This window comes from Dendronephthya gigantea, unplaced genomic scaffold, assembly GCF_004324835.1.
Source record: "Dendronephthya gigantea isolate DGI-Jeju-01 unplaced genomic scaffold, DenGig_1.0 000065F, whole genome shotgun sequence".
NCBI lineage: Eukaryota > Metazoa > Cnidaria > Anthozoa > Malacalcyonacea > Nephtheidae > Dendronephthya > Dendronephthya gigantea.
In genome coordinates, this window is record NW_021163075.1 from 1,223,133 (window position 1) to 1,250,519 (window position 27,387).

General features: G+C 37.1%; 2 protein-coding genes across 2 annotated transcripts in view; one reads left to right on the forward strand and one right to left on the reverse strand.

Moving 5' to 3' along the window:
- Positions 1-402: 402 nt before the first annotated feature.
- On the reverse strand, positions 403-1,196 carry LOC114530720 (E3 ubiquitin-protein ligase NRDP1-like). Its single transcript, XM_028552325.1, has one exon. It carries the CDS (start codon positions 1,194-1,196, stop codon positions 456-458), a length of 741 nt encoding a protein of 246 aa, XP_028408126.1. The 3' UTR covers positions 403-455.
- Positions 1,197-6,494: 5,298 nt separating this feature from the next.
- The window catches only part of LOC114530723 (insulin gene enhancer protein ISL-1-like), a 36,862-nt gene continuing 15,969 nt past the window's right edge, over positions 6,495-27,387 (forward strand). The window contains exons 1-2 of the mRNA XM_028552330.1: positions 6,495-6,899; positions 15,009-15,054. Of these exons, the coding sequence (XP_028408131.1) occupies positions 6,855-6,899; positions 15,009-15,054 (91 nt within the window). The 5' untranslated portion in view covers positions 6,495-6,854. The remainder of the gene's footprint in view (positions 6,900-15,008; positions 15,055-27,387) is intronic.

The window sequence follows — 27,387 nt, forward strand, 5'->3', positions numbered from 1 at the left end:
AAGTCTGCTTCCCCACGTGGAATTGAAAAAAAAACTAAGGGGTTGTTTACATGAGCCCGGTTACCCAAGATTCAACGAAGAATGAGATGATTTTGAGGTATTGAAATGAGCAGATAACATGATCCTGGCAGTCGTATAATCACCACAATAATAGCATGTGCTTGTTTGGTGTCATAAAGACTTATTTCAATACCTCAAAGTCCTCTCACGCTTCGTTGAATCTCGGGTAACCGGGCTCATGTAAACAGCCCTTAATATGTTATGCCGGTGATGTAGATCCGTGTACTGGTAGTGTACGAGGCTATAAGTCAAAGAAATATGATATAAATCAATGTAGTTTTTTGACTTTCTTCTAATACACAAACGTGGTTGAATCAAACAGGAAAATGCTTAAATAAATCGTCAGAATGGTCGTTTATCGTCCATTGCGTGTAATTGTTGGTGTTTTGTTTTTGTTAATGAAAACTAAATGGCGGTTGCGATAAGGAATTTCCAAACGGCATGGACATGTGATGCGGGAAGGATTCAGCATGACCTTGTCGTGTTATGAGCAACTCTGTAATTTCAGTTAAACTTTTCTTCATTTTCACGATGTCCTCTTGAGCTCGTTCAAAGGCCTCCAGACTTTTCAAAACCCTCGCCACTTTGCTCTCGTTTCTGTCCAACTTCTTATTGATCCCCGACAAGGTGACCTTCATTGCTGCCAATTCAGCTTTCACTTTGGCCATGTCTTGTCTTGTTTCTTCACAACTGTGGCATTTAACTTTGCGAAGCTCGCACACCGACGTTTCGTGATGGAACAAATCTTGCTTGTTCACCTCAACATTACATCCCTCGTTGGTACAGACCACCGGGGCAAATCCGCAATCTTTCGTGTGGCTTTCAAGATCTCCCAACTCGACAACCTTGCCACAGCCGCGGTCAAAGAACTCGCATTGAATCATCAGCTCCGAGAGAAGGTTTCTGACGCTGCGTGGGGCTGGAGTGAGTGTTTTGACTGTGAGGGGCTCCATACACGTCGGGCATTTCTGGGAATTTGTGAGATGTCTTGTGATACAACCACGACAGAAAATGTGCTCGTTTTCAGCACACATGACTGGGTCTTTGAAAACGTTCGTACAAATGCAACAGTGGAAACTGGAGCTAAGAGTCTGGTGAAATCGCTCATCCTTGTAACCAGTGTTTTGTTCAGCCATTTATATATGCAAATACTAGACAATAAAATTTAATACCAGTTCTAAATACCTTATATAATATTATATAATATATCGTATATTAATATTCTAATCATAAAGTCTTCGTTGCTACATTGGCAAGATTGTCAATTTGAATCACAAAATCTACTACAAAGTTTTCGAGTATGATGCTTGCGATAGTTATCGCCACGTCAGTCAACAATTGTTTTAGCAAATTCGTCTCAAGTAAACTCTGCGCTTACCTTACTTACAGGAAAATTTAGAGTTGTCATCGATTCATCAATGGCTAATTTTTATAACACTTCATTAAAATGAAATGCTTTTTAATACCTTGCATTGTAATTCTTTTATGATTTGCTACTATTTGACTTGATCGTTCATCGTTGGGTTCCTCCCACACTCGAATTAATTTTTGCATTGCCGGAAATTGGCGGAAATAAATCGAATTGTGTAATCGTGAAATAACATTAGGGAGCTGTAGCAGTGACTACGAGTACGACTACGAGTACGAGATTCGTAATTCTCGTGCGTTGTTTGTATACGCCATCAACCAAAACTCGTAGTCGCCGAGCTTTTGAGTACGAAATTTGCCAAAAAACTCGTACTCAAAAGCCCAACGACTACGAGTTTTGGCTGATGGCGTAAGCAAACATTTGAATTTGATTTCATTTTATATTCAATTTTGATTGGCAAGTATTTCGCCAGGAAAGAGTGAAACGCGGATGCGGGCGGGCGGATAGGGGCATAATTTATGTGGATGGGCACGGGCTGAAATTCAAACATTCAATTATTCCCGGATAGGTGTGAAAGCTAATACCGATGTAGAAATCATAACTGAAAATACTAAAAAAATAAAAACAGTTAAAAAAAGATTGACTTATTTCATTAGTTTATTTAGGTTTAAGAATCTCATAACAAATAGTGATTGGGTTTTACATTAAATAAATATTAAATCTCATGCAGAATTATGGTTGAATTGGCCATTGACGATGTCTTTGTCTTCCAATGTTAACGAAAATTAAACGGCGGTTGTGGCGGGAGATTTCCAAACTGAGGTAAACTTGACATAGACTTTTGAAATAGAAAAGGTTCATGATCAGCGTTCTGTTGTGTTGTCAGATTTGTGAGTGATGCTGTTATCTCGTTTAAACTTTTCTTCATTTTCGCGACGTCTTCTTGAACCCTTTCGAATGTTTCCAAAGTTTTGATAATTTTTGTCACTTTGCTTTCATTTCTGTCCAACTTCTTATTAACCGCCGACAAACTAACTTTCAATGTCGCTATTTCACCCCTTACCGTGGCCATATCCAGGCGTGTTTCCACACAGCTGTGACATTTCACTTTTCGCTGCTCACACACGGACGTTTCATGATGGAATAAGTCCTGTTTGTTTACTTCAGCTTTACATCCATTGCAGACTACCGGGGCGAAGCCACATTCTTTCGTGTGGCACTCCAGTTCTCCTAGATCTAGAGATCTTCCGCAACCACGGTCGTAGAAATCGCACCTGATCTTCAGCTCCGAGAGAAGGTTTCTGAAACCGCGAGGGGCTGGACTGAGTGTTTCGACAGTGAGTGGTTGCATACAAGTCGGGCATCTCTGTGAGTTCATGAGATGTCTGGTAATACAGGAACGACAAAAAATGTGCTCATTTTGAGGGCACATGACCGGGTCTTTGAAAACGTTGGTGCAAATGCAACAGTGGAAACTGGAGCTGAGAGCCTGATGAAATCGTTCATCCTCGTAGCCAGTATCTTCTTCCGCCATTTCCAAAGCTCTATACAATCAAATTGAAAAGAAATTCCTCAAACCTTTTATTCAGTTACTTATACCGGTGTTTGTCTACAATCAACTTTACAGGCAGAGCTAACTGCAATGAGACCCTCGTAGAACCTAAACTGCAGCGCCTTTTAGTTTATAGGCCTGAAGAAAAGTGTCATTATGGAGCACCCACACATCACAATTCATCACAATTGTTTTTTAGTGTTGGTTAACAAAACATTGGTTAAAAGTGCACTCAGTTTACACTTAATGAAAGGTAAACAAGTCGCTCAATGCTCGCCTAGCAAATTTTGCAATATTTAAATCAAGAATATCTATCAAACGATGCTTTCGAACTCGAAGATGTTCATGTTGAATTTAATATATACGTGTTTCATAGCTTAATTATAAGGGTTCAGCAAGTCAGCAAGTCAGCAAGCAGCGATTCAACTATACAGTTTAAGATCGACCTGGGACCTTTTAAAGTCTTTCATAGTTCCCACCTTCGGTAGTTCCGTCCTCGAAACGGACGAGAATCGTTATTGTTTGGGCAGGTTTTGTGTAATTGTCTGGACTTGAGGTCATCGCTAGCAATATACCGGTTGCAATATACCGGTTGCAGATAAACTCTGCAGGTAGACATGTAATTCGAAGATACGGGAAAATTTCGTCCCGTTCCTGTTTTGAGTTGTTTTGTTTTCATCACAAGTTTGATTACGATGGAATCGTTATCATGTAATATGGAACTAAACTTCAAATACGAAAGACAAACAAATTTAAAACGAGGACGAAGCGAAAGTTTGCGGGATTTACGAGGACGAAGCGAACATTTACAACAGCTAGTATGATTGTATTTCACCATTAGTTGCCGAATGAAATTCGTTTGGTATTTTGGTCAATTCTTTGGGCGTTTAAAAAGTGAACGCCGTTTTGAACTCGTGTTGTTTTTCAACTTATGGTTACCTATGTAGTTTCATATTTTTCCAGGCCAGCATTGTGTGGACACATGTCTTTATGCTCTAGCCTCAAGAATTCTCTGAACAAGGTCGCAATATTTACCTAGACTAGTGTGTCTACACAACAACCATTGATACGATCTAACAATTTTTTTTCTCATAAATTTCATTCTAATCCAGTAGATTTTATTCATGCAATGAAAAATATACTCACTTACCTTAGTGAACTACACTTGAATGCAGAAAGCTCTCATCGAATTGAAAGCTAAACTCGAAGGGAATTCTTGAAAGTCTTTTATCAACAGTTTAAATCATACAGAATCTCGCGCAATTTTGTTTAATTGACGGTTAACGTTGATGACGTGATATAATTTGCGCACGCTAATTTATAACGATATTTCTTCATTTCTTGAACTTGAAGAGATAAAGAAAATCACGCTCCAAATTAATGGAAGCTAAAAATTTTTCAACTTCATGCATAAAAGCCTTTTTCAGACACGTATAAATGAAACGTATAAATCTTCTTTCAGTATTCTATAAACATATTTTTCGAATGCCTTCAGTGACTTTAAAAACCAGATCACGTTGCATAGCTAACTAGATGACGTCATAATTGTGCCTCGTGGACATTTTTTCAAGATCACGCAAGTCACAGGCTCACAGCCTGTTTTTTAAGGTAACTTTTTGGAATGAGGATGCCTTTTTAATAAGAATTGGAAGGTTTTATATCGATTTCAAGTCTAACAAGACCCCCGAATCGGCTTCAACCTTGGGCCGTTGTAGCGCTGCAGCGCAGGTAAGAAGGATGAATCGGGTGGTATAGAATTTATGTCTTTGATCTGGAGGTTTGTAAAACAAACATTGAAGTCGTTCAAAATTATTTTTGGTCGCCAAGTGACATGATAGCAATCGATATCCACTTCGACAATCGACATGATGTTCAGTTTATAAATTTTTCACATAAATTCTCGTAGCATTTCAATACGCACGTACAAAACGGTAGGAGGATGCGACGTCACCGATACGAAAAAGTTATGTAACCGGATGTCACGTGGAAAATAAACTGGACGAGACAAACCAAGCCAGTATTACGACCTTGAGTCTATCGAGTCATTAAACATTGTATCGTTTTGGTTCATGTAATTATAGTTCGGGTCTAAACGTTTAGGAGTTTTTAGAGGTTTTTAACAGTAGAGGACGTTCACAAATGAGTGAAGACATTGAGTGAAGACATTCAGAAAGTACATTAATGGTAGAGTAAGGTACAGGGTGTCCCTTTGTCGAATTGCCCGATTTCAGGACAGGCTGGATGTCCATCAGAAGAGTACTCTCTTTCAAATCTGTGAATTTGAATGCTTGATAACCTTTCTATGGTTGTTTTCAAATTTACAAAACCGTGGATTTGGGAATGACGATGAAGCGTTTAAATTCGCGAACTGCTTTCGAAAGCTTGAGTTTTGTTTGAAAGGGAATACATTTTTGGACACCTGTTCCGGAGACAGAAATTTGAATGTCATTTGCATAATAAACAAAGCCGAAAATCTATAGTAACGTTCGATTTTATAGCAACTGTTTTAATGCTATCATAACAAAATCCTTCTAATGGGCGCCTACGCCGCAGTGAAAAACGATAGCGGATAAATTAAGCCTTCTTGCCACTGCGTTGTTTCCCAAGCTGTGGTTGAGCGGGGTTCACGTGTGGAACCGCGAAGGTCGTACGAACAAGGACAAGAATCGACATCGCCCGCAAAACTATAAATAACCTGCATCAACAATAACAAGAATCTTGCCAGGGTTATGCCTACGCGTGCTAACCGGTTTATTGATTTCCGTATTCAATGGCTTCCTACTTAAGGAAAAGCCAACAATTGGGCAGAAACAATTGATCCTTAGTTTACAATGACTCTAAGAAAAAACGGCTAAGGATTTCGGTTGGATTTTTGTATTAGACGTGCGCTAACTGGGACAAACAGTATTTATACATATTCGTATTAGAAATAGACTTGAAATGACGAGAGTTAATTATTTGCTAACGGTATTTACGGAACTCTTTAGCTACTGAAAATCTTACGAAACAGGCTTTTCCTTCGAGATTTGCAACGCTGTTTAAAGATGAGTTATATTTGGCTACGTTTTGAGCGATGAACAGCTGGTTTCGTTCGTTTCAAAAGCGCTTCGCCAACGGTTATTCCATTTGAACTGACCTTAAGTTATAGCAACGACTGATGATTGTTTACAAATTTGGAAGTATACATTTCTTTTTTAACTGCATTATGCTAAGATAAAGATTAGTTTTCACTGTCGCTAAAATGACATTTATAACAGATGCAAAAGAGTGCCATCATATATCCTCGATTAATATAAGGACTGATTTGCATACAACGAAAAAGAAATGAGAATCTTTCCCGTATATACTTGTTACTGCATGTGTATATGCATGTAGAAAGCAAACGAAAAGCGGAAACCAAATAATTGGGCGCCACTAACATGTGCAAATTATACTAATTGACAAAGTGTGCCTTTGGGAAACTCATAATGAGGTGCATTGTGTTAGCCACCTCAACTGCATGCGAGACAGGTGTATACAAAAGCAATTATTCAAAATTTTGTTGTTTAGCTGTGACGAAGGAAACCAAACCGTACGTAAACCGGGAATAAAAAGAACGCTATAGAATAAATCGTCGACGCAAAATTGTCGTGTGCTTTTCAAAAGTACGCCCGCTAGAAAAGTAGCAGTTTATTTACCTTGCAACTTGCTAGCGTTTGCCTTTCCTTTAATAAGCATATTTGAATTAGGGGAGGGACGGAGGCGGTGAATATATTAAAACAGTCGGTTTAACAGGCTGAATTGTGTACACACATAACGAGGATTAAGAACTCTGCATCATTCTTGAAAGGGACCGTTGACTTAGTATAGCATATTATAACGTTTTCGCTGGAAATGAAGAATGGAAACGAAAGTTCGCCGTCAAGTGGAAAATTTGAGGTAATGAAAGATCGAGTGATATTTTCGCATAAGAATAAATAAAGTTGAAGACAGCTACTATCGTTACCTGCGAAATCGTTGTACTTGTGTATGTAAAACCTCATTTTCCCAGAGCCCTTAGTTTTTATTTGTTAAGCGTACTTTGGAAAAATAATCTATTTATTTACGTTACCGGTTATATGAACTTCTTCGTCACCAGGGTCAGTTGTTGGAAAAGTAAATAAAGCGCCGTGTTTACGATATAAAACTGACACATTATATTTGAAAATCATTTAACCTTTTCTATATGCTTTAGTGAGCCATGCATGTGTATAAAAATAGTCATTCTAAATTTTTATATCAAATGTGCCATCTTCATTTAGTCGTGTATATTATATCGAAGTGTAGCAACTGATGATAACAATATAATTAGTATATATTATAGGATTTATATTAACCTGTGTGTTATGTTACACAGATAAATATATAGGAAAAACATGGAACTATACTTATAAGCTACATGAATAACAAGGTTATGATCATGAATTCGTATGGATTTGTAAATTTTAAAAGCCGTCAATTTACGAATCACTGAATTATCATTGACTTATATGGACGGGCTAATGTTCTTTACTATATAGCGATTAACGATATAACAAACAAAGTGATAGAAGTCCTCGTACAATATTTTATAAAAAGCATGCAAATTTCTTTTTATTTGCAACTATCGCTTTGCGTGCGCCCAATATTCTGTTTGCCAGTTTCAGCTAGGATCATCTTTGCCACATATATGCATGGCTTTATAGCTTAAAAAACAATCATCGCACGCAATAACGGTAAAATCGTTAAAGTAGCGCTATTGTGTGCTTATTCTATTTCAATATGACATCATATGCTCATTGTGCTGGATATCTTTATGATGTTATTCTTTACTTATATGAGTATTGAGGAAGTGGTAGCTATAAATATAATTAGGTTATTCGACACGAATTTTTATGATTGATCTGTATAAGTTCCCGACCAATACTGAATTGACATAGCCTAGCAAGATTTATATAAAATAGAATCCACAATTGTCAGAATATACATTTCTTATGTTGATTTTTATATATAAACATTTCTTATGCACGTGGTTACGAGAATAAATTTAAAGGCATGGCCATGGCTATATATACGAAATTCATATAGATGTGATATGACTGCCATAAACTTTAAGCGTTCAATATGGATGAATACTGTGTGCATTTCAATGCCCACTTCGGAAGAATTGTCCTAATTTTTTTTAAAAAATTTCATTATTAACCTGCCACTTGTGCCCAGCGCTAACCAAAAATTACGGCACAAACATAAACTAACTCGAAGTTACATGTTTCAACCGTAGGTTTATTATGAAACTACGCTTTTGCAAGGCCTTTTGACTATTGAAAATTATACCGTAAAGTTATACAGCTTTTACGTATAACTCTACGATTAATAGTTCAGCCCATGGATCATATGGTGCTAGAAAATATATACAATATAAAATTTGGCCGGGTTTAACTTTAACACAGCTTGGATTTTTGACTTGTCATATTATATAGCAATCAGTCCTTGCATCATGAATACACAATAAATTATAGCTGAAAGTTTGAAGAAGATTCAGCCATTTCTAAATCTAATAATAAACGTAGCTATAGACATAGAAACTTCATATTTTGCCTCCTATCGTGCGATATTCAACCGCTGGCATACCCGTTAAGCATAGTTGTAGTCGGGCTGACATCAACCTTTGCAAAGACATTTTGAAATGAACAATTTTACAATACCCGAGGTAAACGGCTTGTCTATTTTCTACGCACTAATTATCTCTAGTGCTAGCTATTCATTACACCTGACACCGTCTTTTCAAACAGCGGGTAGTTAATGCAATAAATATATTTTGAAGAAAATATACAACAAATTTCTTCTTGTTTATCAGCAGATAGTATAAGCACACACGAGTCGTAGTAGTACAGTGAATATTTCTTGTTTAATCTTGTCTGCACGAAATCGACGATCATAACAACGAGATAAAAGGAATAAAAAACACAATTTACGAATGAATATTCAAAGCAAACCAGCAATAACTTCCATATATAAAGAAGAACTCTATATTGCTATCAAAGCGGTCACGAAATTTTAAAAACCTTAAATGTGGAAAATATGAGAGAGAAAAGCATTAACGACGAAATTCAAAGGTCTTGCATAAAAATCAGTAGCTAGTCCTTTGGATTAGCATTCATCTTTTCTCAGTTATTTCTCCGACTAGTGCATGGCATATCGATCGCAAAACACATTTAACTTCTGAGCTTTTCGTTCGTTAACATCATTTTAAACCTAAACAAGGCTTGACAGTCTTGTGGGAAACAAAATGGCGGGTACCTGTCGATTGTACACAATTTACTAGCGTTAGCGTTGGCGCAAAGCGCGTTCTTATTGGATCTTAATAATTTACGGAGGTCATGCACGCGGCATACAATTACTAGCAAGGTCATCATAGCCCTTTATTTGGGTCGGCAACGCTATGATATGTGGCTTAAAAAAAACACCTTTAAATAAACATTTTCTTAGAAAGAAACAAAAAATTAATGGAAAGAAAAGCCACGAATGTGGTGCTTCAATAAAAATTAAGGACAGGTTTTTCTTATTGGAGTTTTGCTAAAGCGGAATTTGAAAATGGCTTTGTTAGGGCGCCCGAAGTTTAGCATAGTTGTTTATAATGGGAAGGCGTTTATAATCGTGATTTGATGTGTTTTTAACAGCATGGACGGCATCTGAAACTCTAATGGGGTTTAGGATATTAAACGTGAAATATGTAGTCCGATATGATCATATTAGAGGCAACAATATTCCAAAATTGAGCTTTTCCAGAGCGGTTTTCAATATCAGCTGGCGTTCACTTAGGGAAAGTTATTACTACTTCCGTAGCTATAACTGACAGAAAATCGCATCGCAGGCGAATGAGGAGATGGAAAGTTCTCCAAAGATTGATGGTTCATATACAATGTATTTGAATATGTTGTGAAAGGACCATCACTGCCTCTTAGGTTATTAATATATAATTATCAGAAGGAAACTTCACTCTCTCTATATGTCCGATCAATTTTGAAAGGTTTTAGAGTTTCAGCCTTTCTCACCCTGGCATCAAAAAACCTCGTGCGATTATTTGGTTATTCCTAGCCATGCATTATTTATGACATAAACATTCAGGCATTGTCAGAAAGCGAAATACTTCCCTTTTTTCTTATTCTTTTATTACTATTCATAATAGATGCTGATACTAATGTGATATGAGCTTTCAACGGAAAGCCAATAAAGGCGTTGTAAATAATCTCTATCCCGGCAAGCGGGACGAAATGCTCTCATATATAAACATAGGACAAGTTTATCCCGTTTACCGAGCTGTCTCGCTGAACGAGCCAGCCCGACTCCCATCTATACATATGCAGCCCCTAAATTTGACCTTTCTTTCCCCATGTGAAAAACATCTTTTTCATGCGCTCATTAGTATGATAAAAGTTCAAACGATATTGTATTTATACCCGTTCTTGGCGTCATTCTTCGATCGTCATTAGCAATGGAGTTCAATATACGAATTCATGAGCAGATCGCGTCCTTTATCCAGCTATAGCTCTCCATGGGACTGATGCATGGGAGCCTTACATCAATTACGGTACGAGCTCTTTACGCATTTTTTACGGTGATGGGTGATGTAATGTATTCGTGCAAAATTAATACGCACTGTATATATTTTCGTGAGAGGCCACTTATTAATTTAGAGAATGAAGTTGAAAATAGTCAAAAAAAACTTTTAAAGATACTTTACTTAGCTATAATAATATCACATGATAATGAATCTTTCATTATATATTGCTAACGTATGCCTGAGTCTAATTGTTTAACAGCTGGTTCAAATGTGTTCAAATAAATATACCGGTATAATTAAAAGAAATTAAAGTTGGCCTATAAAAACCGCCTTTAACATCAAATGAGAAAAGGCTGATTAGTAACTTCATGCCAAGAGTGGAATATCATGCTAAGCACGGCCGCCTAGAGGGGGGTAAGGGGGTATTTTGGCACCTGAAGGGGCCCCGACTTAAGAAAGAACCACTGAAATTAAAGCACCTTAATTTAAAAATGGCTCAATGTTTTATTCGCACACTAGTCGAAAGTACGAGTGACATGCAGTCATTGTTATTTTAATTTCGTTGATATTGTTTCGTTAATGTTGATATTGTTTGTAAAAAAAGTTTGTTTGTTAAACTTTTTCACATGGCTGGAAAAAAAATTTCACCGGGCCCCACAGTTTCTCTCGGCAGCCTGATGCTAAGTGTATATAAAACTGAATTATTACAACATTCCTGAAAGCCATTGCCTGATAAATATACGTATGCGATGTAAATTATTTCTTCTCGAGTTAAATAGTCCAATCATAGACTGACAAAGTAAAAAACAAATTGCGAAAAAGCGGGACATCTTGAGAGTCAAAATATGAATGAAGCAAGACACAGGTTGAGACTGTAAATTTTCGACCTTTTTCAAAGTCATCTTCATTGTCCTTTTTATTCCGAATTTGTTTTTTGCTTTACTTTTTTAAATTGTCGGCTGGTCATGGGTTTTTTCATAGACTGACAATGGGTTGAAATCCGTCATTGCTTAGGAAAATCCTTTACGAAACAGTTCCGCTGTAAAATTAAGATGGGTATTTAAAGAAGGAATTGGGAACGCGTGGATATACATCTCAGCAAATTAGAATCAAGTAGGACCATTCAGCACGACCGCCATTGAAGTGTTACGTATTTGCATGCAGCACTGATCTCTATGTGAACTGGGACAATAACTCGCTCGCCATGTTTGAAGCTAATTTGAAACCAAACCAGTGCCAGTCTAGTTTCATTGTTTTATGTTGGCACGGTAAACGATCGCGCCAACAGAAACAATAGAAAGAGAATGGCACTGGATTTCAATTTGCCTTTAAATTTGCTTCAAAGATGACGAACAAATATCCGTCACTTATCGTTCCGATCAAAACAGACTTTACTCGCATGTTGGCAACAAACAGTTTTTCATCTGGGCTCTTCCACATTCGTGAATTGATTTGTCAGAGATTAAACTTTAAAGCTTTGGGGGACTTTAATGCATCAAATTTCTAATTCACTACTTAAAACGGCCTGTATTACAGTTGCATGTTGTCGAGATGGATTATTATCGGATGAATAATAGGTTATCTTTTTTAATGGATCTGCATGGATCAATTTTTTATGGCCCATATATTTTAAGCTCCTGAAAACGACCTCACAGACACAGTTTGTAATTCTAGCTTACTGTTATTTTGTGAGGCAAATTGAAATGACGTTCTATACAATGTAACAAACGTAGAATGTAGTGAGATTTGTAGCAATGAAGTTTCAAGTTCGGATTAATTGTATTCAAATAGAAATTGTGTTATCCAGCCTCCGTATAGCTATACATCAATGCATGGTTATCCATATCAGATGCACTATCAATTTCCTGCTTTTAGCCAACAAAGCACTGTCCTTACTTTCAGGTCTGTGCATCCCTATTGACTTCAATATATTTATCCTTAACTGTCTTAAGATCTTAAGATCTGGGGCCGGTTGTGTCAAGCTCGTTTAGCTTAAACGGTGGATAAGTTCAAAATACAAAGCGAGTCTATCGTTTTATTCAACAAGCGAACTAAATGTTTTTAACCTTAATACAAAGATACTGTTTACAACTACACATTCAGTGCATTATATTCAAGTCGACTTATTCAAGAGAGATCTAAGAGTGTTATTTAATTTTGACTTATCCACCGTTTAAGCTTAACGGGCTTGATACAACCGGCCCCAGCTATTGACTCAACTATTGACTTTGCTTATTAATAGCACGTGCATTAGCCTTTGTTTTCAGAGCAGGGGTCCTAAACCCTTGAAACTGCAGGGCATTCAGAGTAGGTATATCTGTTATTAATTCCTTGTCTTAAAGCAGTACGCTTGCATCTTACTGTGGTACTTAAGCACATAAACATTTAAGTCTGTATTAACTCTGTGGGCTTGCATAAACATCTGTAGTTGGTCCGATAATCCTATCACAGCACTTTTCATTCATCACACAGAGCATAGGGTGAGATGTCCCATGGTCTTGTTTTCTAAAATGACGGCAAGACATTTCCTACTCGCACGATTTCGTGCAAGTTCGCACAGTACAACTGTTAATACGTCCGCGGTTTTCCAGCATGATCGTCTATATACTGTTCAGCGCGACTGTGACCAATTAGCTAGAGATATGTGGTTCAAACCTGCACCGTATACGCCGTCTCTTTGAATGTCTTCTCCTCGTAACAACTTCTGAAATGCAACGCTGGTTGATAGAGTTAGTGCACTGTGTGAGTTCCCATTATGACCTTAGTCGAGTAGAAATATGGATTCGTTTTAGTTGTTAAACAACTATAATGAGACCCATTATACTTACAATTCGATTTTATATGCGAGTTGTTCCTTTGATAGTATTTATCAAAGTTAATCGTATCGTATAACAGAACTTGCTCGTTCGCATCGAAAATCCATCACTTATTCATGCACTCGTTTACATCTATCGAAAGGAGAAAATCGCATGTATAATATCGCAGAAAAAACTGCCTGCGTAAACCGACCTCGGTTGCTTAGTTTAGTTCATCGTGCAAAACTCGTGGTCGTTAGACCTTTGAGTATACAAGCCAATTTTAATGTACTCTTAATTCCTGCGCGACCCGGCGCTGTTAAAAGCAACCTTTACCGCGAGGGTTCCAAAACCCCGCTATTGGCGAGCTTTCATGGTAAACCTGGAGTGACATTATACCACCACTGGTATTTTCGAGTTGACCACCACTGGTATTTTCGAGCTGATCGCCACTGGCGTTTTCGAGTTGACCAGTGGTGTTTTTTGAGTTGAACACCACTGGTATTCTCGAGTTGACCACTACTGGTATTTTCGAGTTGATCACCACTGACATTTCGAGTTGACCACTACTGTTATTTTTGAGTTGATCACTACTAGTATTGTAAGAATTGCGAAAGTAATAGTACGTTTTTTATTGAACGATCAAAAAACAGCTTAGAGAACTGTTTGTGAACTACGATGGGTTAAAAAGCATTTATGACAGTGGATTTATTCGATTTAATGCTTTGTAGCCTTGTTTGTCAACAACACAGAATCAATGTGTGTGATTTATAGCAACGTTACGGAGATATAATTCGTATGCCTGTCCCACTAAATAGGACCAGCATGATTAATGAATTTACATGCAAGTGTTAGGTCACATCATAGCCAAGGGCTATTCAGCGAGGAATTTATGATTTAAAAGTAGGTCGCGGTACACAGAAAGAATAGCATTCAACATCAAAGCTATAAAAAGAACATCTTATAATTGGAAAAACTGTACAATTTGATTAGGAAGTATAGCAGAACACTAAGAAAAAATACGCAGCAAAGTTTGCGCAGTAGAGTGCAGTTCACTAGTCGAAGTGCAGTACGTCTTATCCTATACAGGAGCTTTTTGGCCATTTCCATTGTGATTTCATTCTACTTGCTTTAGTGATCGAAAATGTCTTCAGCTAAGATAATCACCGCATCCTACTTTTTGCAATATACCGATAATGCCTAGTATCGCATACTATGAGGTTGGCGCCCGGCGCATTGAAGCGAGGCTCGTCTGGCATACGCAGTACACTCCTAGATAAAAGTTTATTGAATTTTAGTCGTTCATATCCTCATATGCGCCGTATGTTGCACGCACAAGTGCTTACGTCGAATTCTTTTCCATATTACTGCAACTCTGCACCAAGCCTTCGATATATATGACACACGATACGATTGGACACCTCCAACTTAGGAAATACCGAAGAAATTTCCAATCTTTGTTGATCAAAATTTCACTTTGCTTCGCTTCCCGCCCGACCATGCAAATTGATTTTTTCTCGATTTTGAAAAGGCCGAAAAATCTTGCTCAGTTTCTTCCTCATTGAATCAGTACTATGGTTTCATCCTCCGGGATAAGAATCTTTATATAAGCATTTTGAAAAGGCTCTTTATTTTTCCACCAAAATAACTGTGCGCTCTTTTCCTTTACAGGAAACGAAAGATCATGAGGTTTGTCACGAAATTAACTTTGACAAAGGTGAGTTCTTTTTAAGAGCTTGATAGTTGTTGTTTTCGTCAGGATGTTTTGTATTTCTATCCTAAATGCTCCATATATTTTAATACTCTGTCAGTTTCAAGATTCAATTTTTTTCAAAATTTTCCCGGTTATCGTCTCAGAATACGTAATGACCGAGGTACACAGGCCAAAATTAAATTTCGTAGCACAAATAGAGTCTATTTATGTCGGGGTTTTGCACAAAACAGGAAAAAAGAAAGCCATTCTTCGACGTCATTGCCATGATTGTTGACATAAAGACATGTGACATTCATTCAGTGCTATAAAAAAGCCAGCATACGTTTTAAATATTAGCGAAACTAAAGCTCATATAGCAAAGATCGCGTCCCTTCAGCAACGTGGACATCAGCAGAAAAAAATGCGACATTTCGTAGGAAGAAAGTGCATGACAGGAATTGTTCGTAAGTCAATTATCTTATCACCGCATCTTAGTTCGTTCATATATGCTTATTGATTTATGATAACTAGGCTAGAAAATAGCCCTTAATCTGCCTATGACAAATTTAATGTAGCAAAGTTCTCACGTTCTAATTGGAGAGGAAAATAGAATATTTTTGTTAATGCGGCAAATAAATTTAGACAGAAGAAGGTCCCGTTATCCGTACTGATTAGTTCGCAAGTTAAAATGGAAATACGTCTTTCAGGGAATGTGCATGCATTGATAATGCCATTGATCTAAGCTGTCGGATGCGTTCCTCATGCAGCACGTGCAGATTGCGACTAATTTACCTGTATCAAAATATATTGAGACCGCTTTAACTAGCTTTTTCTCTATGAAAAGACCCGTTTGCAGCATTAGATGCGATTTTCGGCGCAAATTTCGCCTTTTGATGGATGCGAACAAGCAAATATACAGATATAATAATGCTGTGATTAACTTGCAACATATATCCACTCGTTCAAATCTATCAAAAGTAGGAATTTAAATGATAAGTGTAATTTTGCATGGTGATATCACAATATAAGTAAATTAGCTTTTAGACAGTGGCGTAGCCAGCCTGACGATTTTGTCCCGCTATGTAAATTTCGAGTTATTATTATTATTCATGTCTTTAGAAATCTATTGTTTTCACAGTCAGTGAACACAAAAATATTAGCATAGCGGGACAAATCGACAGGCTGGCTACGCTACTACTTTTAGATACACGACGTAAGTATTCAATACTGCTTTTATAGGGTCTTCAACCCGGGCTTTCATCATTACAACTACATGCAGTAGTTAAATTTTCATGACTAAAGTTCGGCAGAATTGCGCTTACGCCAGGTGAAATCAATTTGAAAACGAGGCCTATATATATCCTCGTCTGCAAGTGAAAACGTCACATATATTTCCATCACTGAAACTCTATAATACTCGTTTCTGCTGAATGATCAAAGTCGTATAAATAAAATCCTATATCGAGTACTATTATAAAGTCGACTCTCGAGCTATCACATTCAACTATGATCATAATTCATTAATTGTGCTACGAATAGTTTTAAATACTGTACTACAATTTTTAGCAAAATTTCAATTCCTTTTTAAACAAGATCATCATGAAAAAAATATTTTAACGAAATTGACGAATAAATTTAAAAAGGTGTCATACATTTGTTGATAAATCCACATATTAAACTTACAAAAAATGCCTTAAACCTACCCATTTACCTGTTCAAAAGCACTCCAAAACTGCTTCAAAATCTTAGATTTTAATTTAGCCAATCGCACGTTTGCAAACGTTTCCTAGTGACCAATTTTAACTCGTTTAAACTCACGCATGCGCATAACTTACAAAAACGCCCAACGTCCATGACATGATGGCGGACAACTTCGATCTCGCATTTGCATTCCCATGCAGACGTAATTAAAATCTCCGGCCGGAATTAGTACCCTCGCACCGGCTCGGGGATTACGGATAAATTTATCTATATGATTATATTAGATAAATTTAGACAATGAGATCAATAATGAGATAAATTTATATCTATAATTACTAAAGAGAATCAGAGGCCGCGGAACCGGGGGGGCATTGGGGGCAGATGCCCCCCCACTTTTCGTGCAAGGGGAAAATGTGCCCTTTTTTAGACGTAAAAGTGCCTTTTTCTGAAATGATTTTCCCATTTTTTCTGAGATGAATGTGCCCTTTTTAATTTTAAGAAATAAAGTGCCCAACTGCCTTCTGTTTAACTGGCCTAATATTCGTCGTGAAAACGTATCTAAGGAGCACGATGACGGAAGCACGCTACTGCAACCTTATGACTATGAAAGTAAACAAAACAAGAACCGATAAACTAGATTTAAAGTTAATTGCTAAAGACTTCGTTCTCAAAAACAAAAAAGGAGTTGGATATTTTGGAAAATTTCAATAAAGTTACATTTAACCAATTAAATTTTTGTTCTAATTTGTGTAACATCTGCATAATCTGCATTTGATTCCTATCTGTGGTGGTTTAGGGGATATATATATATATATATATATATATATATATATATATATATATATATATATATATATATATATATATATATATATATAGTCTGATGATCGCCTATGTGCGTGACACGCGATCGAGTATACATATTGCCCCTTTTCGTCAGTGCCCCCCCACTTTTGACATGCTTCCGCGGCCTCTGAAGAGAATTGTGTAGACATAAGCCGTTTAGATTTCCTATTGAGTCTTGGTGATCGGCAATCGGGAAAAAACGAAAATTTGTCGAGTTGTTTTTGTGTAGAAGTGTCAGATGAAGAAAACAGAAGTTTTTAAAAAATGCGAACCTAAAGAACAAAAAATGCACCTGAAAAAGAAAGCCTTAAATTATTTCGATCGAGGTGAAAAACGGTTTTGTTTCGCATGCAACATTGTTTGAATAAATCGCCGGAAATTTGTATATTTTTTAGCATTCACAATTGCAAAAACGTGTATTTTCTACAATACATTTTTTTCAAATAATCACCTTTGTAGTTATACTAAAACAAATATTTGCATCAGGCTCTCTTTTATTCAGCAATATTAACTTATATTATTGTAAATATTATTGTTTATTATAGTAGAGCAAGCGCCGTTTAAGAGTTAAAGAATTCGTTTTAAGGCTGAATTATAATGAGGCACGCATCAGAACAAATGTTGTTGTTTTTTTTGTTGTTTTTTATTTTATTTATTTTAATTTTAGTAAACTTCGTCACAATATAGTTACCGACAATCATATCAATAATTTAACAATATACAACAATTATGACACGGTATTCACAACAGATTCTCGCACGGATCCCATTAAATGACAAACATTATTTAAAACAAAGGACGATTATTACCTAAAATTGCTAAAAACAACATGTGCATGACGCGTCTAGTTTTATCTCATTATGTTTTTATTCGTCAAATGAGAAAACGACGTTTGACACAGCAATGAACTATAAAGAGACTGGAGTGATAACTGCTATCCCATCTTCAAAGGCCAGGATGATTATTATTTGGTTCCTAAGAGAGCGGATATGATTACATCATTCAATTTGCTGTCAGGCGCTTGAACAGACCAATAGGAATAATATTGTGTTATTCCATTCTCCCTCTCAGCGATGAAAAATACTTGAAGCATCTTCGTAAGGCATATGTGTGGAATGACCCTTGATATCTTGATCTGAACGAGAGCTCAAGCGGAGCTTTTTATTGATCGTATTAGAGTCTGTTCATCGCCATCAAAACTTGCATCTTAAGCCGATCCGATCGGGCGATTTAAATCTCGTCGGTCCGATCGTCCTTGACGACTGTCTGTTGAAATAGGCGTGTGCTGTGTTAGTTAGTGACGTTATGCAATGCAAACTGCGGGGCGACAACTCGGAAGTGAAAATCGCCCTCCTCTAACAATTGCCCCCCATCAAGCGGGCCTATCAGGCACTACTGCATTGAATTTGGAATGTCGGTAAAAAGCGAGAAAAAAATTACCCGTCAACGCGAAGATTTGTCGTGTCGGCGCTTTGGAAAATTTCTTGAGAAAAAAGCAGTAGAAACACTTATTCTACAGGCATTTCGGAAAAGGGCTTTTTTTCAAAGGTCAACGATAGCAGTAATATGCCTGGTGATATTCTACACCACCCAGTTGGTCGGTGACCTCTGTTCGAATGGATGACTGAGATGTTTTTAAAAACACTACAGGCATGCTACACTTGAAACGTTATAGTATTCACAAGGACGTATCCAATCTTTTTGAAGAAATCTGTGCGTGCCCAACATCAGGGCTAAACTTTATGAGGAGAGAATTTTGAGTGGACTAGATTTTCTTTGATTTACTTTCCATCAAAAGGCAGGGGTTAGATCTCGTCTGTATATTCCCTTTGTAGCCACACGCAGTGTTGTTTAAAAAAACTTTGATGCAGACGAATTACAAGATATTCAAAATACTATGGCGATCATGAAGAAAGTAATCGAAATTTCAGTCGAATCTAATCTATTATAAAGACATCTTATGCGTAATGGTTATCTTTACTGTGCAGCGCTGTAGGAAGTCCTTTATTGATACTTTGAATGAAAACGGCAAACAAAAGATGCGGAAAATACTGTCTATTTGCCCGGATCCCGTGCAGTGTAGTGCTCCCATCTGGTTCAACCCATAAATCTTCACAATGGAATAAGGCCAGAACTGCCCCTGTTTGTTACATGAAGATTATACATTGATACTGTTGATGATACAAGCTTAACGATTAGGAGGAGAGTCTAGTGCCCAGTGGTCGCGATCTTCGACCTGCATGCTGTTTGAATTCCTCTACCGTCGGCCAAACCTTGGCCTTCTCAAGCGACAGTGAAGCATTGTGTGTACACAGCATCAGATGGGAATGACGAAACATTTCCTTCGTTGACAAAAAAATCAAATTAAAATAATACATCAAAATTGAACAAAAATAAATAAGAGACACAAAGGTTGCTGTCAGATGGGCCTTTAATTGCCCTAAACAATTTAAGGAATTCCGCTGGAGCTCTTGGAGCTGTCAGTTCTTCGACGAAGGACATTGGAAACGTCATTGTAATGTCAACAGAATGCAACGTACATACCTTGCGGTACTTAATGAGATCAACGAGATATTTGGTTGAGAGCCGAAAAACTCTGAAATTTCATTCTAAATCATAACAGGAATGCTCATTTATTAAAATTTTGATCACCTGCACGCATCATCTCAGAGACTATAGCCTGTGTAACCTGATTTTTCCTAGACAAGATCAAACTCGTGAAATGATCTGGGGACATTAAAATAAGTAATTTGTTGATGGCTTTTGCTTTTCACCAAATTTTGACACAGTTATGTGCGGGGGAAGGGTAATTGTATATTTACAACGGCTTACACAGGTTGGCATGCAGTCTGATCGATGATTTCAGATTTTCCTCCCGTGAGCAAAACCCACGAATTCTTTGTCCACATATTTTTGGACATATCCGTATCGAAACCATCCTGGGCTATTATCGTCTGTTCATCTGATACCGATTAGGACTTAGTTGAGGTTTCATAAACTGGCTACTTTATATCTCAAAATCATATCGCGTTTCGCTTAATCTCGGGTAAGCGAGAAAACTGAATATAAACACGTCCCCAAATTGATGAGTTTTTTCAGTTCGGCAACGGGTTTCATATCTAATCAGTTCACTCGGAAAATTATACTTTGATTATACTCAGTAGCATGTATGTGCAGGTGCTAGAAACATGTGTTTTGAAATTTGGCAGCCTACGCCACCTTGGGGTCAAAACTGGCCGGATTATTTAAACCCAGAGCCGGAATATTTGGTGGTTTTTAATCGTCTAACCTCCTTTGCAAGACCGAAGATCGCGAAGAAAGGCTGGATATAAAACACGGCGCGATTGACATCGATCGACAACAAGGAAGTCGGTCAACTTGTGTCATCAAGACAAAAGTGCCATATAAACTGTCGCAAAATGTTTAGACTAACTTTACAAGTAAATTAAGCTGATACCGTTTGTAATAAATAGGAAGTTAAATGCCTTTTCTGATTGAAATTAGTCTAAAATTCTCTTCGAATTTCTGCTGCACATTCGAGAAGTCAAACCTGTCAGCAAATTTCAATTCATTGCTCAGTCTCACCGCATTCATCCCTTTCCTGATAGTTTTTATTTCGGTTTTTAATTTCGCAAACTACAGTCAGGAGCATTTATAAAGTCCGAGTTATCATGCCACCTACTTCTCGTATTTGAACTTGAATTAACACACTTATTGAAAAATAAAGACTCTTCTTAAACTAAAGTGGAGTTGTCTGCCCAGCAAACTAACATTAAACATGCATTCAGGGGCAAACACCGAACACGTACAGGAAATATTAAGACACATTCCTGAAATTTTTTCACAAATCTACGAGGAATGTGCTGCATGTGAAGAAATTATGTCTACTCGTAGTCTCGCAGCGTCGTGAAGCTATGCAGCGAAGGAAGAGCGGGCTAAATGGGCGATATCCTTAAGGCCATGTTTCACAGTGCAATTTTTGCGTTCAATTTGCAATGCAATTCTACTTTTAAGAGATGTAAATTAGTAAAGAGTCTTTAAAATGTTAATGTCAGAAGCGCCATGAAGTGTATAATAAAGACAAAAGCTCGGTAGTTGCCAAATTTACATATCGTAAAAGTAGAATTGCATTGCAAGTTGCAAGAAAAATTGCACCGCGTAATATGGCCTTTACTGCTTCGTGTACGATGATTCCTCAAACCGTATGGAAGCTTATGTATTGCTTGGCTTTCCATACGCAGGACTACAAAGTTGTTAATTCTTCAATATACGTTGGAATTCTATGTTTGACTGAAAGTATAACATTAAGTGAACTTCAAGTTTTTTACAGCTAGGCCAATGGTCTGAAATATTTGATGAATTGGGGCAATTTTTTAAACAAAGGAGACTTCAGTTCTATCGATTCTTAATACCGGATTCAAATTGCATCCCCCTTTAGTTTCAGTTAATCCTGAATTCCGTTTATAATCAGGCTAACTTGTCAACCTTTAAGCCGTTCACTGAGTCAACTCATGCATGCATGCAAGTATTGTATAAAATTCATATAAAAAAGACGTACGCAGAGTAAAAAAACTACGTACTCTCAAAACAAAGGGATTGAAATATTTGTGTGCTAAATAAATAGTTTAAGTATTTTTTTATCAAAAGAACTTATAGCAAAATTCGATTAAAAAATCTTCACTGTATCTTGATCATCTTCGACAGGGTCAGGTTGACAATGGACCATAAGCTGTTTTGGAACATCAGGACAAAAGGTCTTTACCAATCCCTTACTCTGATTTCGTTATAGCCTACTGATTAATACTTTGGCTGATCTTGGATAGATTTCTCATCTCATTAGCAGTAATTCTGGCGTACGTAACAAATGGGGTTAGCCATGTAAACCCACTTTTAAGTGCCTTAATAATATAAGTGCTGAATGTGTTTTAAATATTTTTGTTGATTTATTATTCCAGATAATATAGTAATCGAAGTAAAGTGTAGAGGGCTTGATAATCAATGATATTGTTCGGTGTATACTTTGTGTTACATTGTCTGTGACGTGCCAAGCATATAAACAACATATTTAATCGAAGAAACGGTAGATTTCTGTCTATTTTTGGTCTAAATATCAACGAATACAATTCAACGGAAGAAAATTGAAATATATATTTACTGTTATGTGAAGTTCAAGGTGCTTGACATGAATAAGCTTTAGTCTAGCTGAGAATATTGTGGTTTGCGAGTAGTAATGACACTTCCTTATTTATTAATCACAAAGGAATTGGTCGGTTAATTTCAACCGAGCTTATATAAGCTAGAACAATAAAAAGTTTCCCAGTATCGAGTTTTGACGGCTATAAATAGTACGTTCTGCAAACCACTTATATTGTTTGATATTGTTCTCCTGATCTTATCCGATTAACACACGGGAACTCTACCGCTTTAGAAGTCATAATTTATTGTGCGTTTTTTACAGATACGAACGTCATTCGGCTTAGCGATATGATCTGATTAACCTAGGACAAGATCTTCGGCATGGGTTGGGTACTCGCCAATACCATTGACAAAACCAAAATTTTTTTTAACATTGCTTATTTTTATGGTGATACTGATCATAAACATAGATTGTAACTTTTTTGCAAAATTGCGCACCCGGGCTTCCGGGCTGGTTGTCTTATCAAAACGTAAACAATTTGTAGAAGGTGGCCCATTTCACTAAGGGCTGAGTCCAAACTTTATTCGGAATATACGGGCTCTGATCTGATCAGCCTATGGACCATGATAGAATGGTTCGATTCCTGCTGAGGTTTCGACTCAGCAGGCGTGAATTGAGTTAGCTAATCATCGCTCTACCACAAGAGTCTTATGTGGTTTCCTAAGAATGGCTCGTTTCCCCTCCCAGGAAAAGTTGAAGTTGCGGTTGCGTTAAATAGGAAAGCACGATTGCGATTATTCCGACTGGAATATACCGTTGACCGGCGATCACAGTCGAGGATAGTTTAAGTGCCAATTTAGAAAGCGAAGAGCCGGAGCTGACTGATGCATGCCGGTATATACAGAATGAGATAGCAGTGTGCGAGGACCTCGGGACTCGGGTCACTGATTTTGCACAATTCAGTAGGAGACTTGAATTTTGGAAACTTTCAGAGTTTTCATTGCGAGATATATATGAAATAATATTCAAAGCCGTCGGCCATGTTATTGTACACGTATTTAAGATGCCAGCAGGTCCGTTTACCTTCAATCAGCCGCAGGTGTAGCACGTTGTGTGTCAAAATGCAACGTACCCGCGCATGCAAATTGGGTTCTGAAATGTCGCGTCTGTGTGCAAACAAAATGAACTAAAAAGATAAGTTGAAACATAATATGGGTAATTTAAAACTTCGCGTCCACTCCATGTCGAGAAATTTACGCCCCTTTAGCTACAGCACTTGAATGTTCCCTTTGTTTTGATGAGAAAGTACACTTGCCGAGGAAAAATGAAGGGCAGGTGTCTCCTGTATGACTCTAAGCAGTTTCTAATCCCCAAACAGTTTCCATGCCTTCGCTGCTTCACATAAACAGATTGTAGGAAAAATTGCGCACTGTTTTACTTTCTTAGCTTCAAGTGGACCCTCGCTATATGTAAATTAGCCGTCCACAAAGTATTCTTTGATTTCAGTAGTACGCGGTCAAATGACTCAGATTATCCGGAAGGTTGGATCAGATTTTTTGTCCCATCTGATAAGGTGAAACTTGAAACTTGAAGTTTTGAATGAGCACTCTTTTATGTACGATATAGGCCACCGTGTTTCAACTCATTTCGGTTAAGTTGAATGATGCAAAGGTTAAACTTGTACAGTTTGTACTTGTCGTGCCGGGTGGCCGTAAATAACCGCACGTTTTACCTTGACATGCAATCTTTTGCAAAGTCAAAACGCATCAAAGAAGTGTACGAAAATAAGCAATATCTTTGTTTAATAACGACACTAAACGTGGCCTGACTGCTATATAGTTGAACCTAATGAAGAAGTATTTCGTTGAATTTATAACAACTAAAAAATTATACAAAAGCTTTTGGATATCTCGGGCTGTACAAAAATTTTCACAACATTTAACGTCGGTTAAATCGCAGTTAACTCAGGTGTAAATTTAGCTGCACAAAATACTCTAATTTGTGTTCTAAAACTTGGGACCATGTCAAAGAATTTATCGTTTATACATATATATACATATATATATATATATATATATATATATATATATATATATATATATATATATATATATATATATATAATTATATATATAATTCAAAAATTGGAACTCATTAGAACCGAGCTGGAATGAACTCTAATTAAATTTTATAGTTGTTTATAATTAACAATTCCTATAATCATCAGCCTATATAAGAACAAAAACTTGACAAATAAGTTGCCCGAATCGGGTTTTATAGTATTTCTGAAGTAGGAGTTTCAAAACAGTGAAAACGTCCACAATGGCAAGTAGCATTTACTTTTATTCAAACGATAATAACCACTTTCGGCTTTGTAAAATATACAGCCTATATGTTTTTAAGGATATTAGGCCTAAACACGCTAAATATATACATGCAGCAATATATTTAAATCGTTTGGTCTACAAAACCTGTTTGTGTATTTTTGTATTCATTCATGCAAGACATCTTTAATGAAGTTGGTGATAAAATTTCAAGCATGAAGAATTAGCAATGAATCTTTTGACGCAAGTTATGTCGTAGCAAATTCCTAAGAAATTCTCCATTCACGCGTAAATAACGTATTTGCCGCACGAAATTATGTCAGGAAAACTATGAAAGCCGCGTAGCGAAGATTTACATCACCAGCAGAAAGCATTGTGTAATGTTTGACCAGGTATAACTTAAATTCTGGTCGACATTAGTCGATACAAAGATATATAAAGCACGCAGATTTTGTGATCGAACTGAAATTAGAGACGAGCAAATGCTGATAATGTCCTGGAGCAAAATAAACTTAATAAAGCCTCGCCAAGCTAAAAACTATTTTACAAATAATCTTTGTTGAACAAATTCTTCATTTGATTCGTCAGGAATTCTTAATCATATATATTTATAACGAACGAGACAGGACAAAGCAATTTGCATGGATCGAATTAAATTGCTATGACTATATGTTTATAAAATTTCTGATAATTTTTGAAACTTCTCTCTCACCTCAACCGCTGAAATCGATATTTTTGTCGATGAAATAATAAATTGATTAAAGAAATTAATATCCTATTAGTGTGTATGTTATATATGTACTCATTCGTGCATAGCTAATGTCCGATATATATGTATACTGACTTGGTATTTTTTATGATCGCTGGTGTGTGTTATTATTATAGCTACGCGTGTGAATTTTCTTTCCAACACTTATCTATTTCATTTTGCATTGCCCCTCAATCAAAAAGCGATTATTTTGATTACGCGAGGGTGTTATAATTCGCGGATAACATGTTGTAATTTTAAAAGCGCTGCATCATGTCCGTGTGTAAATAGTTCTGCCGTCTGTGGAATTTGACGAGGCGCGGTGAGGACAAACATCCAACCCGAATATAATAATCTCATGATTTGCGCACGCTTCAAGTATGGACTTTAGTGTTGACAGGCGCTGGGGGATTAACGACATTTTAAATCCAGTACTGTGACGATGGCAAGCTGTGAGTTGTATATCGGCGTAACTTGGACGTCAAGCCTTGCACTTGAACAGATTAGGAAATCGCTGGGTTTACATTGCCCATGTTCCGCAAATAACTTGAATTCGCAAGATTCAAAGTTCGCGAAAAGTTTCAATACTATGATAAATTTCGACGGTAGAACAAGAGCGTCGTCTTACAAGTTTATAACTGATGTTTATACAACCCTAGAACTTACACGCTCGCTTTCAACCCGACTACAACAAGTTATCGTGAAACTTGGTCTTAGATTATATCGAGGTTATAAGTAATTTACAACACATCATATGGGCTTCGTTCCCTAAGGCTGTCGCCATTTAGCCCTCTAATTAAACGGCTAAACGTCTGACAGTTAAGACGCAGAAGAGAGATCAACGTCAGCTTCGGGTCGCATTGGGCTTTCTGAAGTCGGATTAAAATGTTGAAATTTGGATACGGACATTAAAGGATGTGTGAAATATTTCGCACAGACCGCGCGCGGGCGAACATCTTCGCTTCACAGCCTCGCAAAAAAAGCTTTCATTAAAAAGTTTAAGTTTAACAGTTTAAGAAGCACTAATCTGTTTTGGCTAGTTTGTCCTCGAGATTAAACGCTAAATGCCATTAACAGACGCTCGGGGTTCTAAGTCCCACAACGCGTGGCGATTTTATTGAGACATAAGAGCTTTTCGACTTTATGCCGTCGTTTTAGTTGACCTGATCGCCTTTTAGGCAGTGCAAATCGAGCGTGTTTCGAAACGGAATAGGTACTTATCCTTGTGAGCCTTGTAACGACAGGACGTCGCATTCAGTATGTTTAAGTAATTGATTCAAATTTTCGCTTAATGATTACCAACAACAGCACTGTTGCGAATATTGAACGAGTTTTGAATAGCACACGACAACCCACAGTGTTGTTATGAAAACAGCCTATATATAGCAACTGTGATTCTGCGTATTCAAACAGCGAAACGTGTTTACTTTATCCGAAATTTGTATATGTGTAGCTATTTCCCTACGAAGCTGTGTGTTTTCCACTCGATTTCTATTATTCGCTCCGATTGCTGTTATTATAGCGTGCTCTTTTGTTCCGTTCAACTAGAAGATAATTCCTTTCCAAAACCGTTCCCATTCACACGTTTATCGTGCCACGGC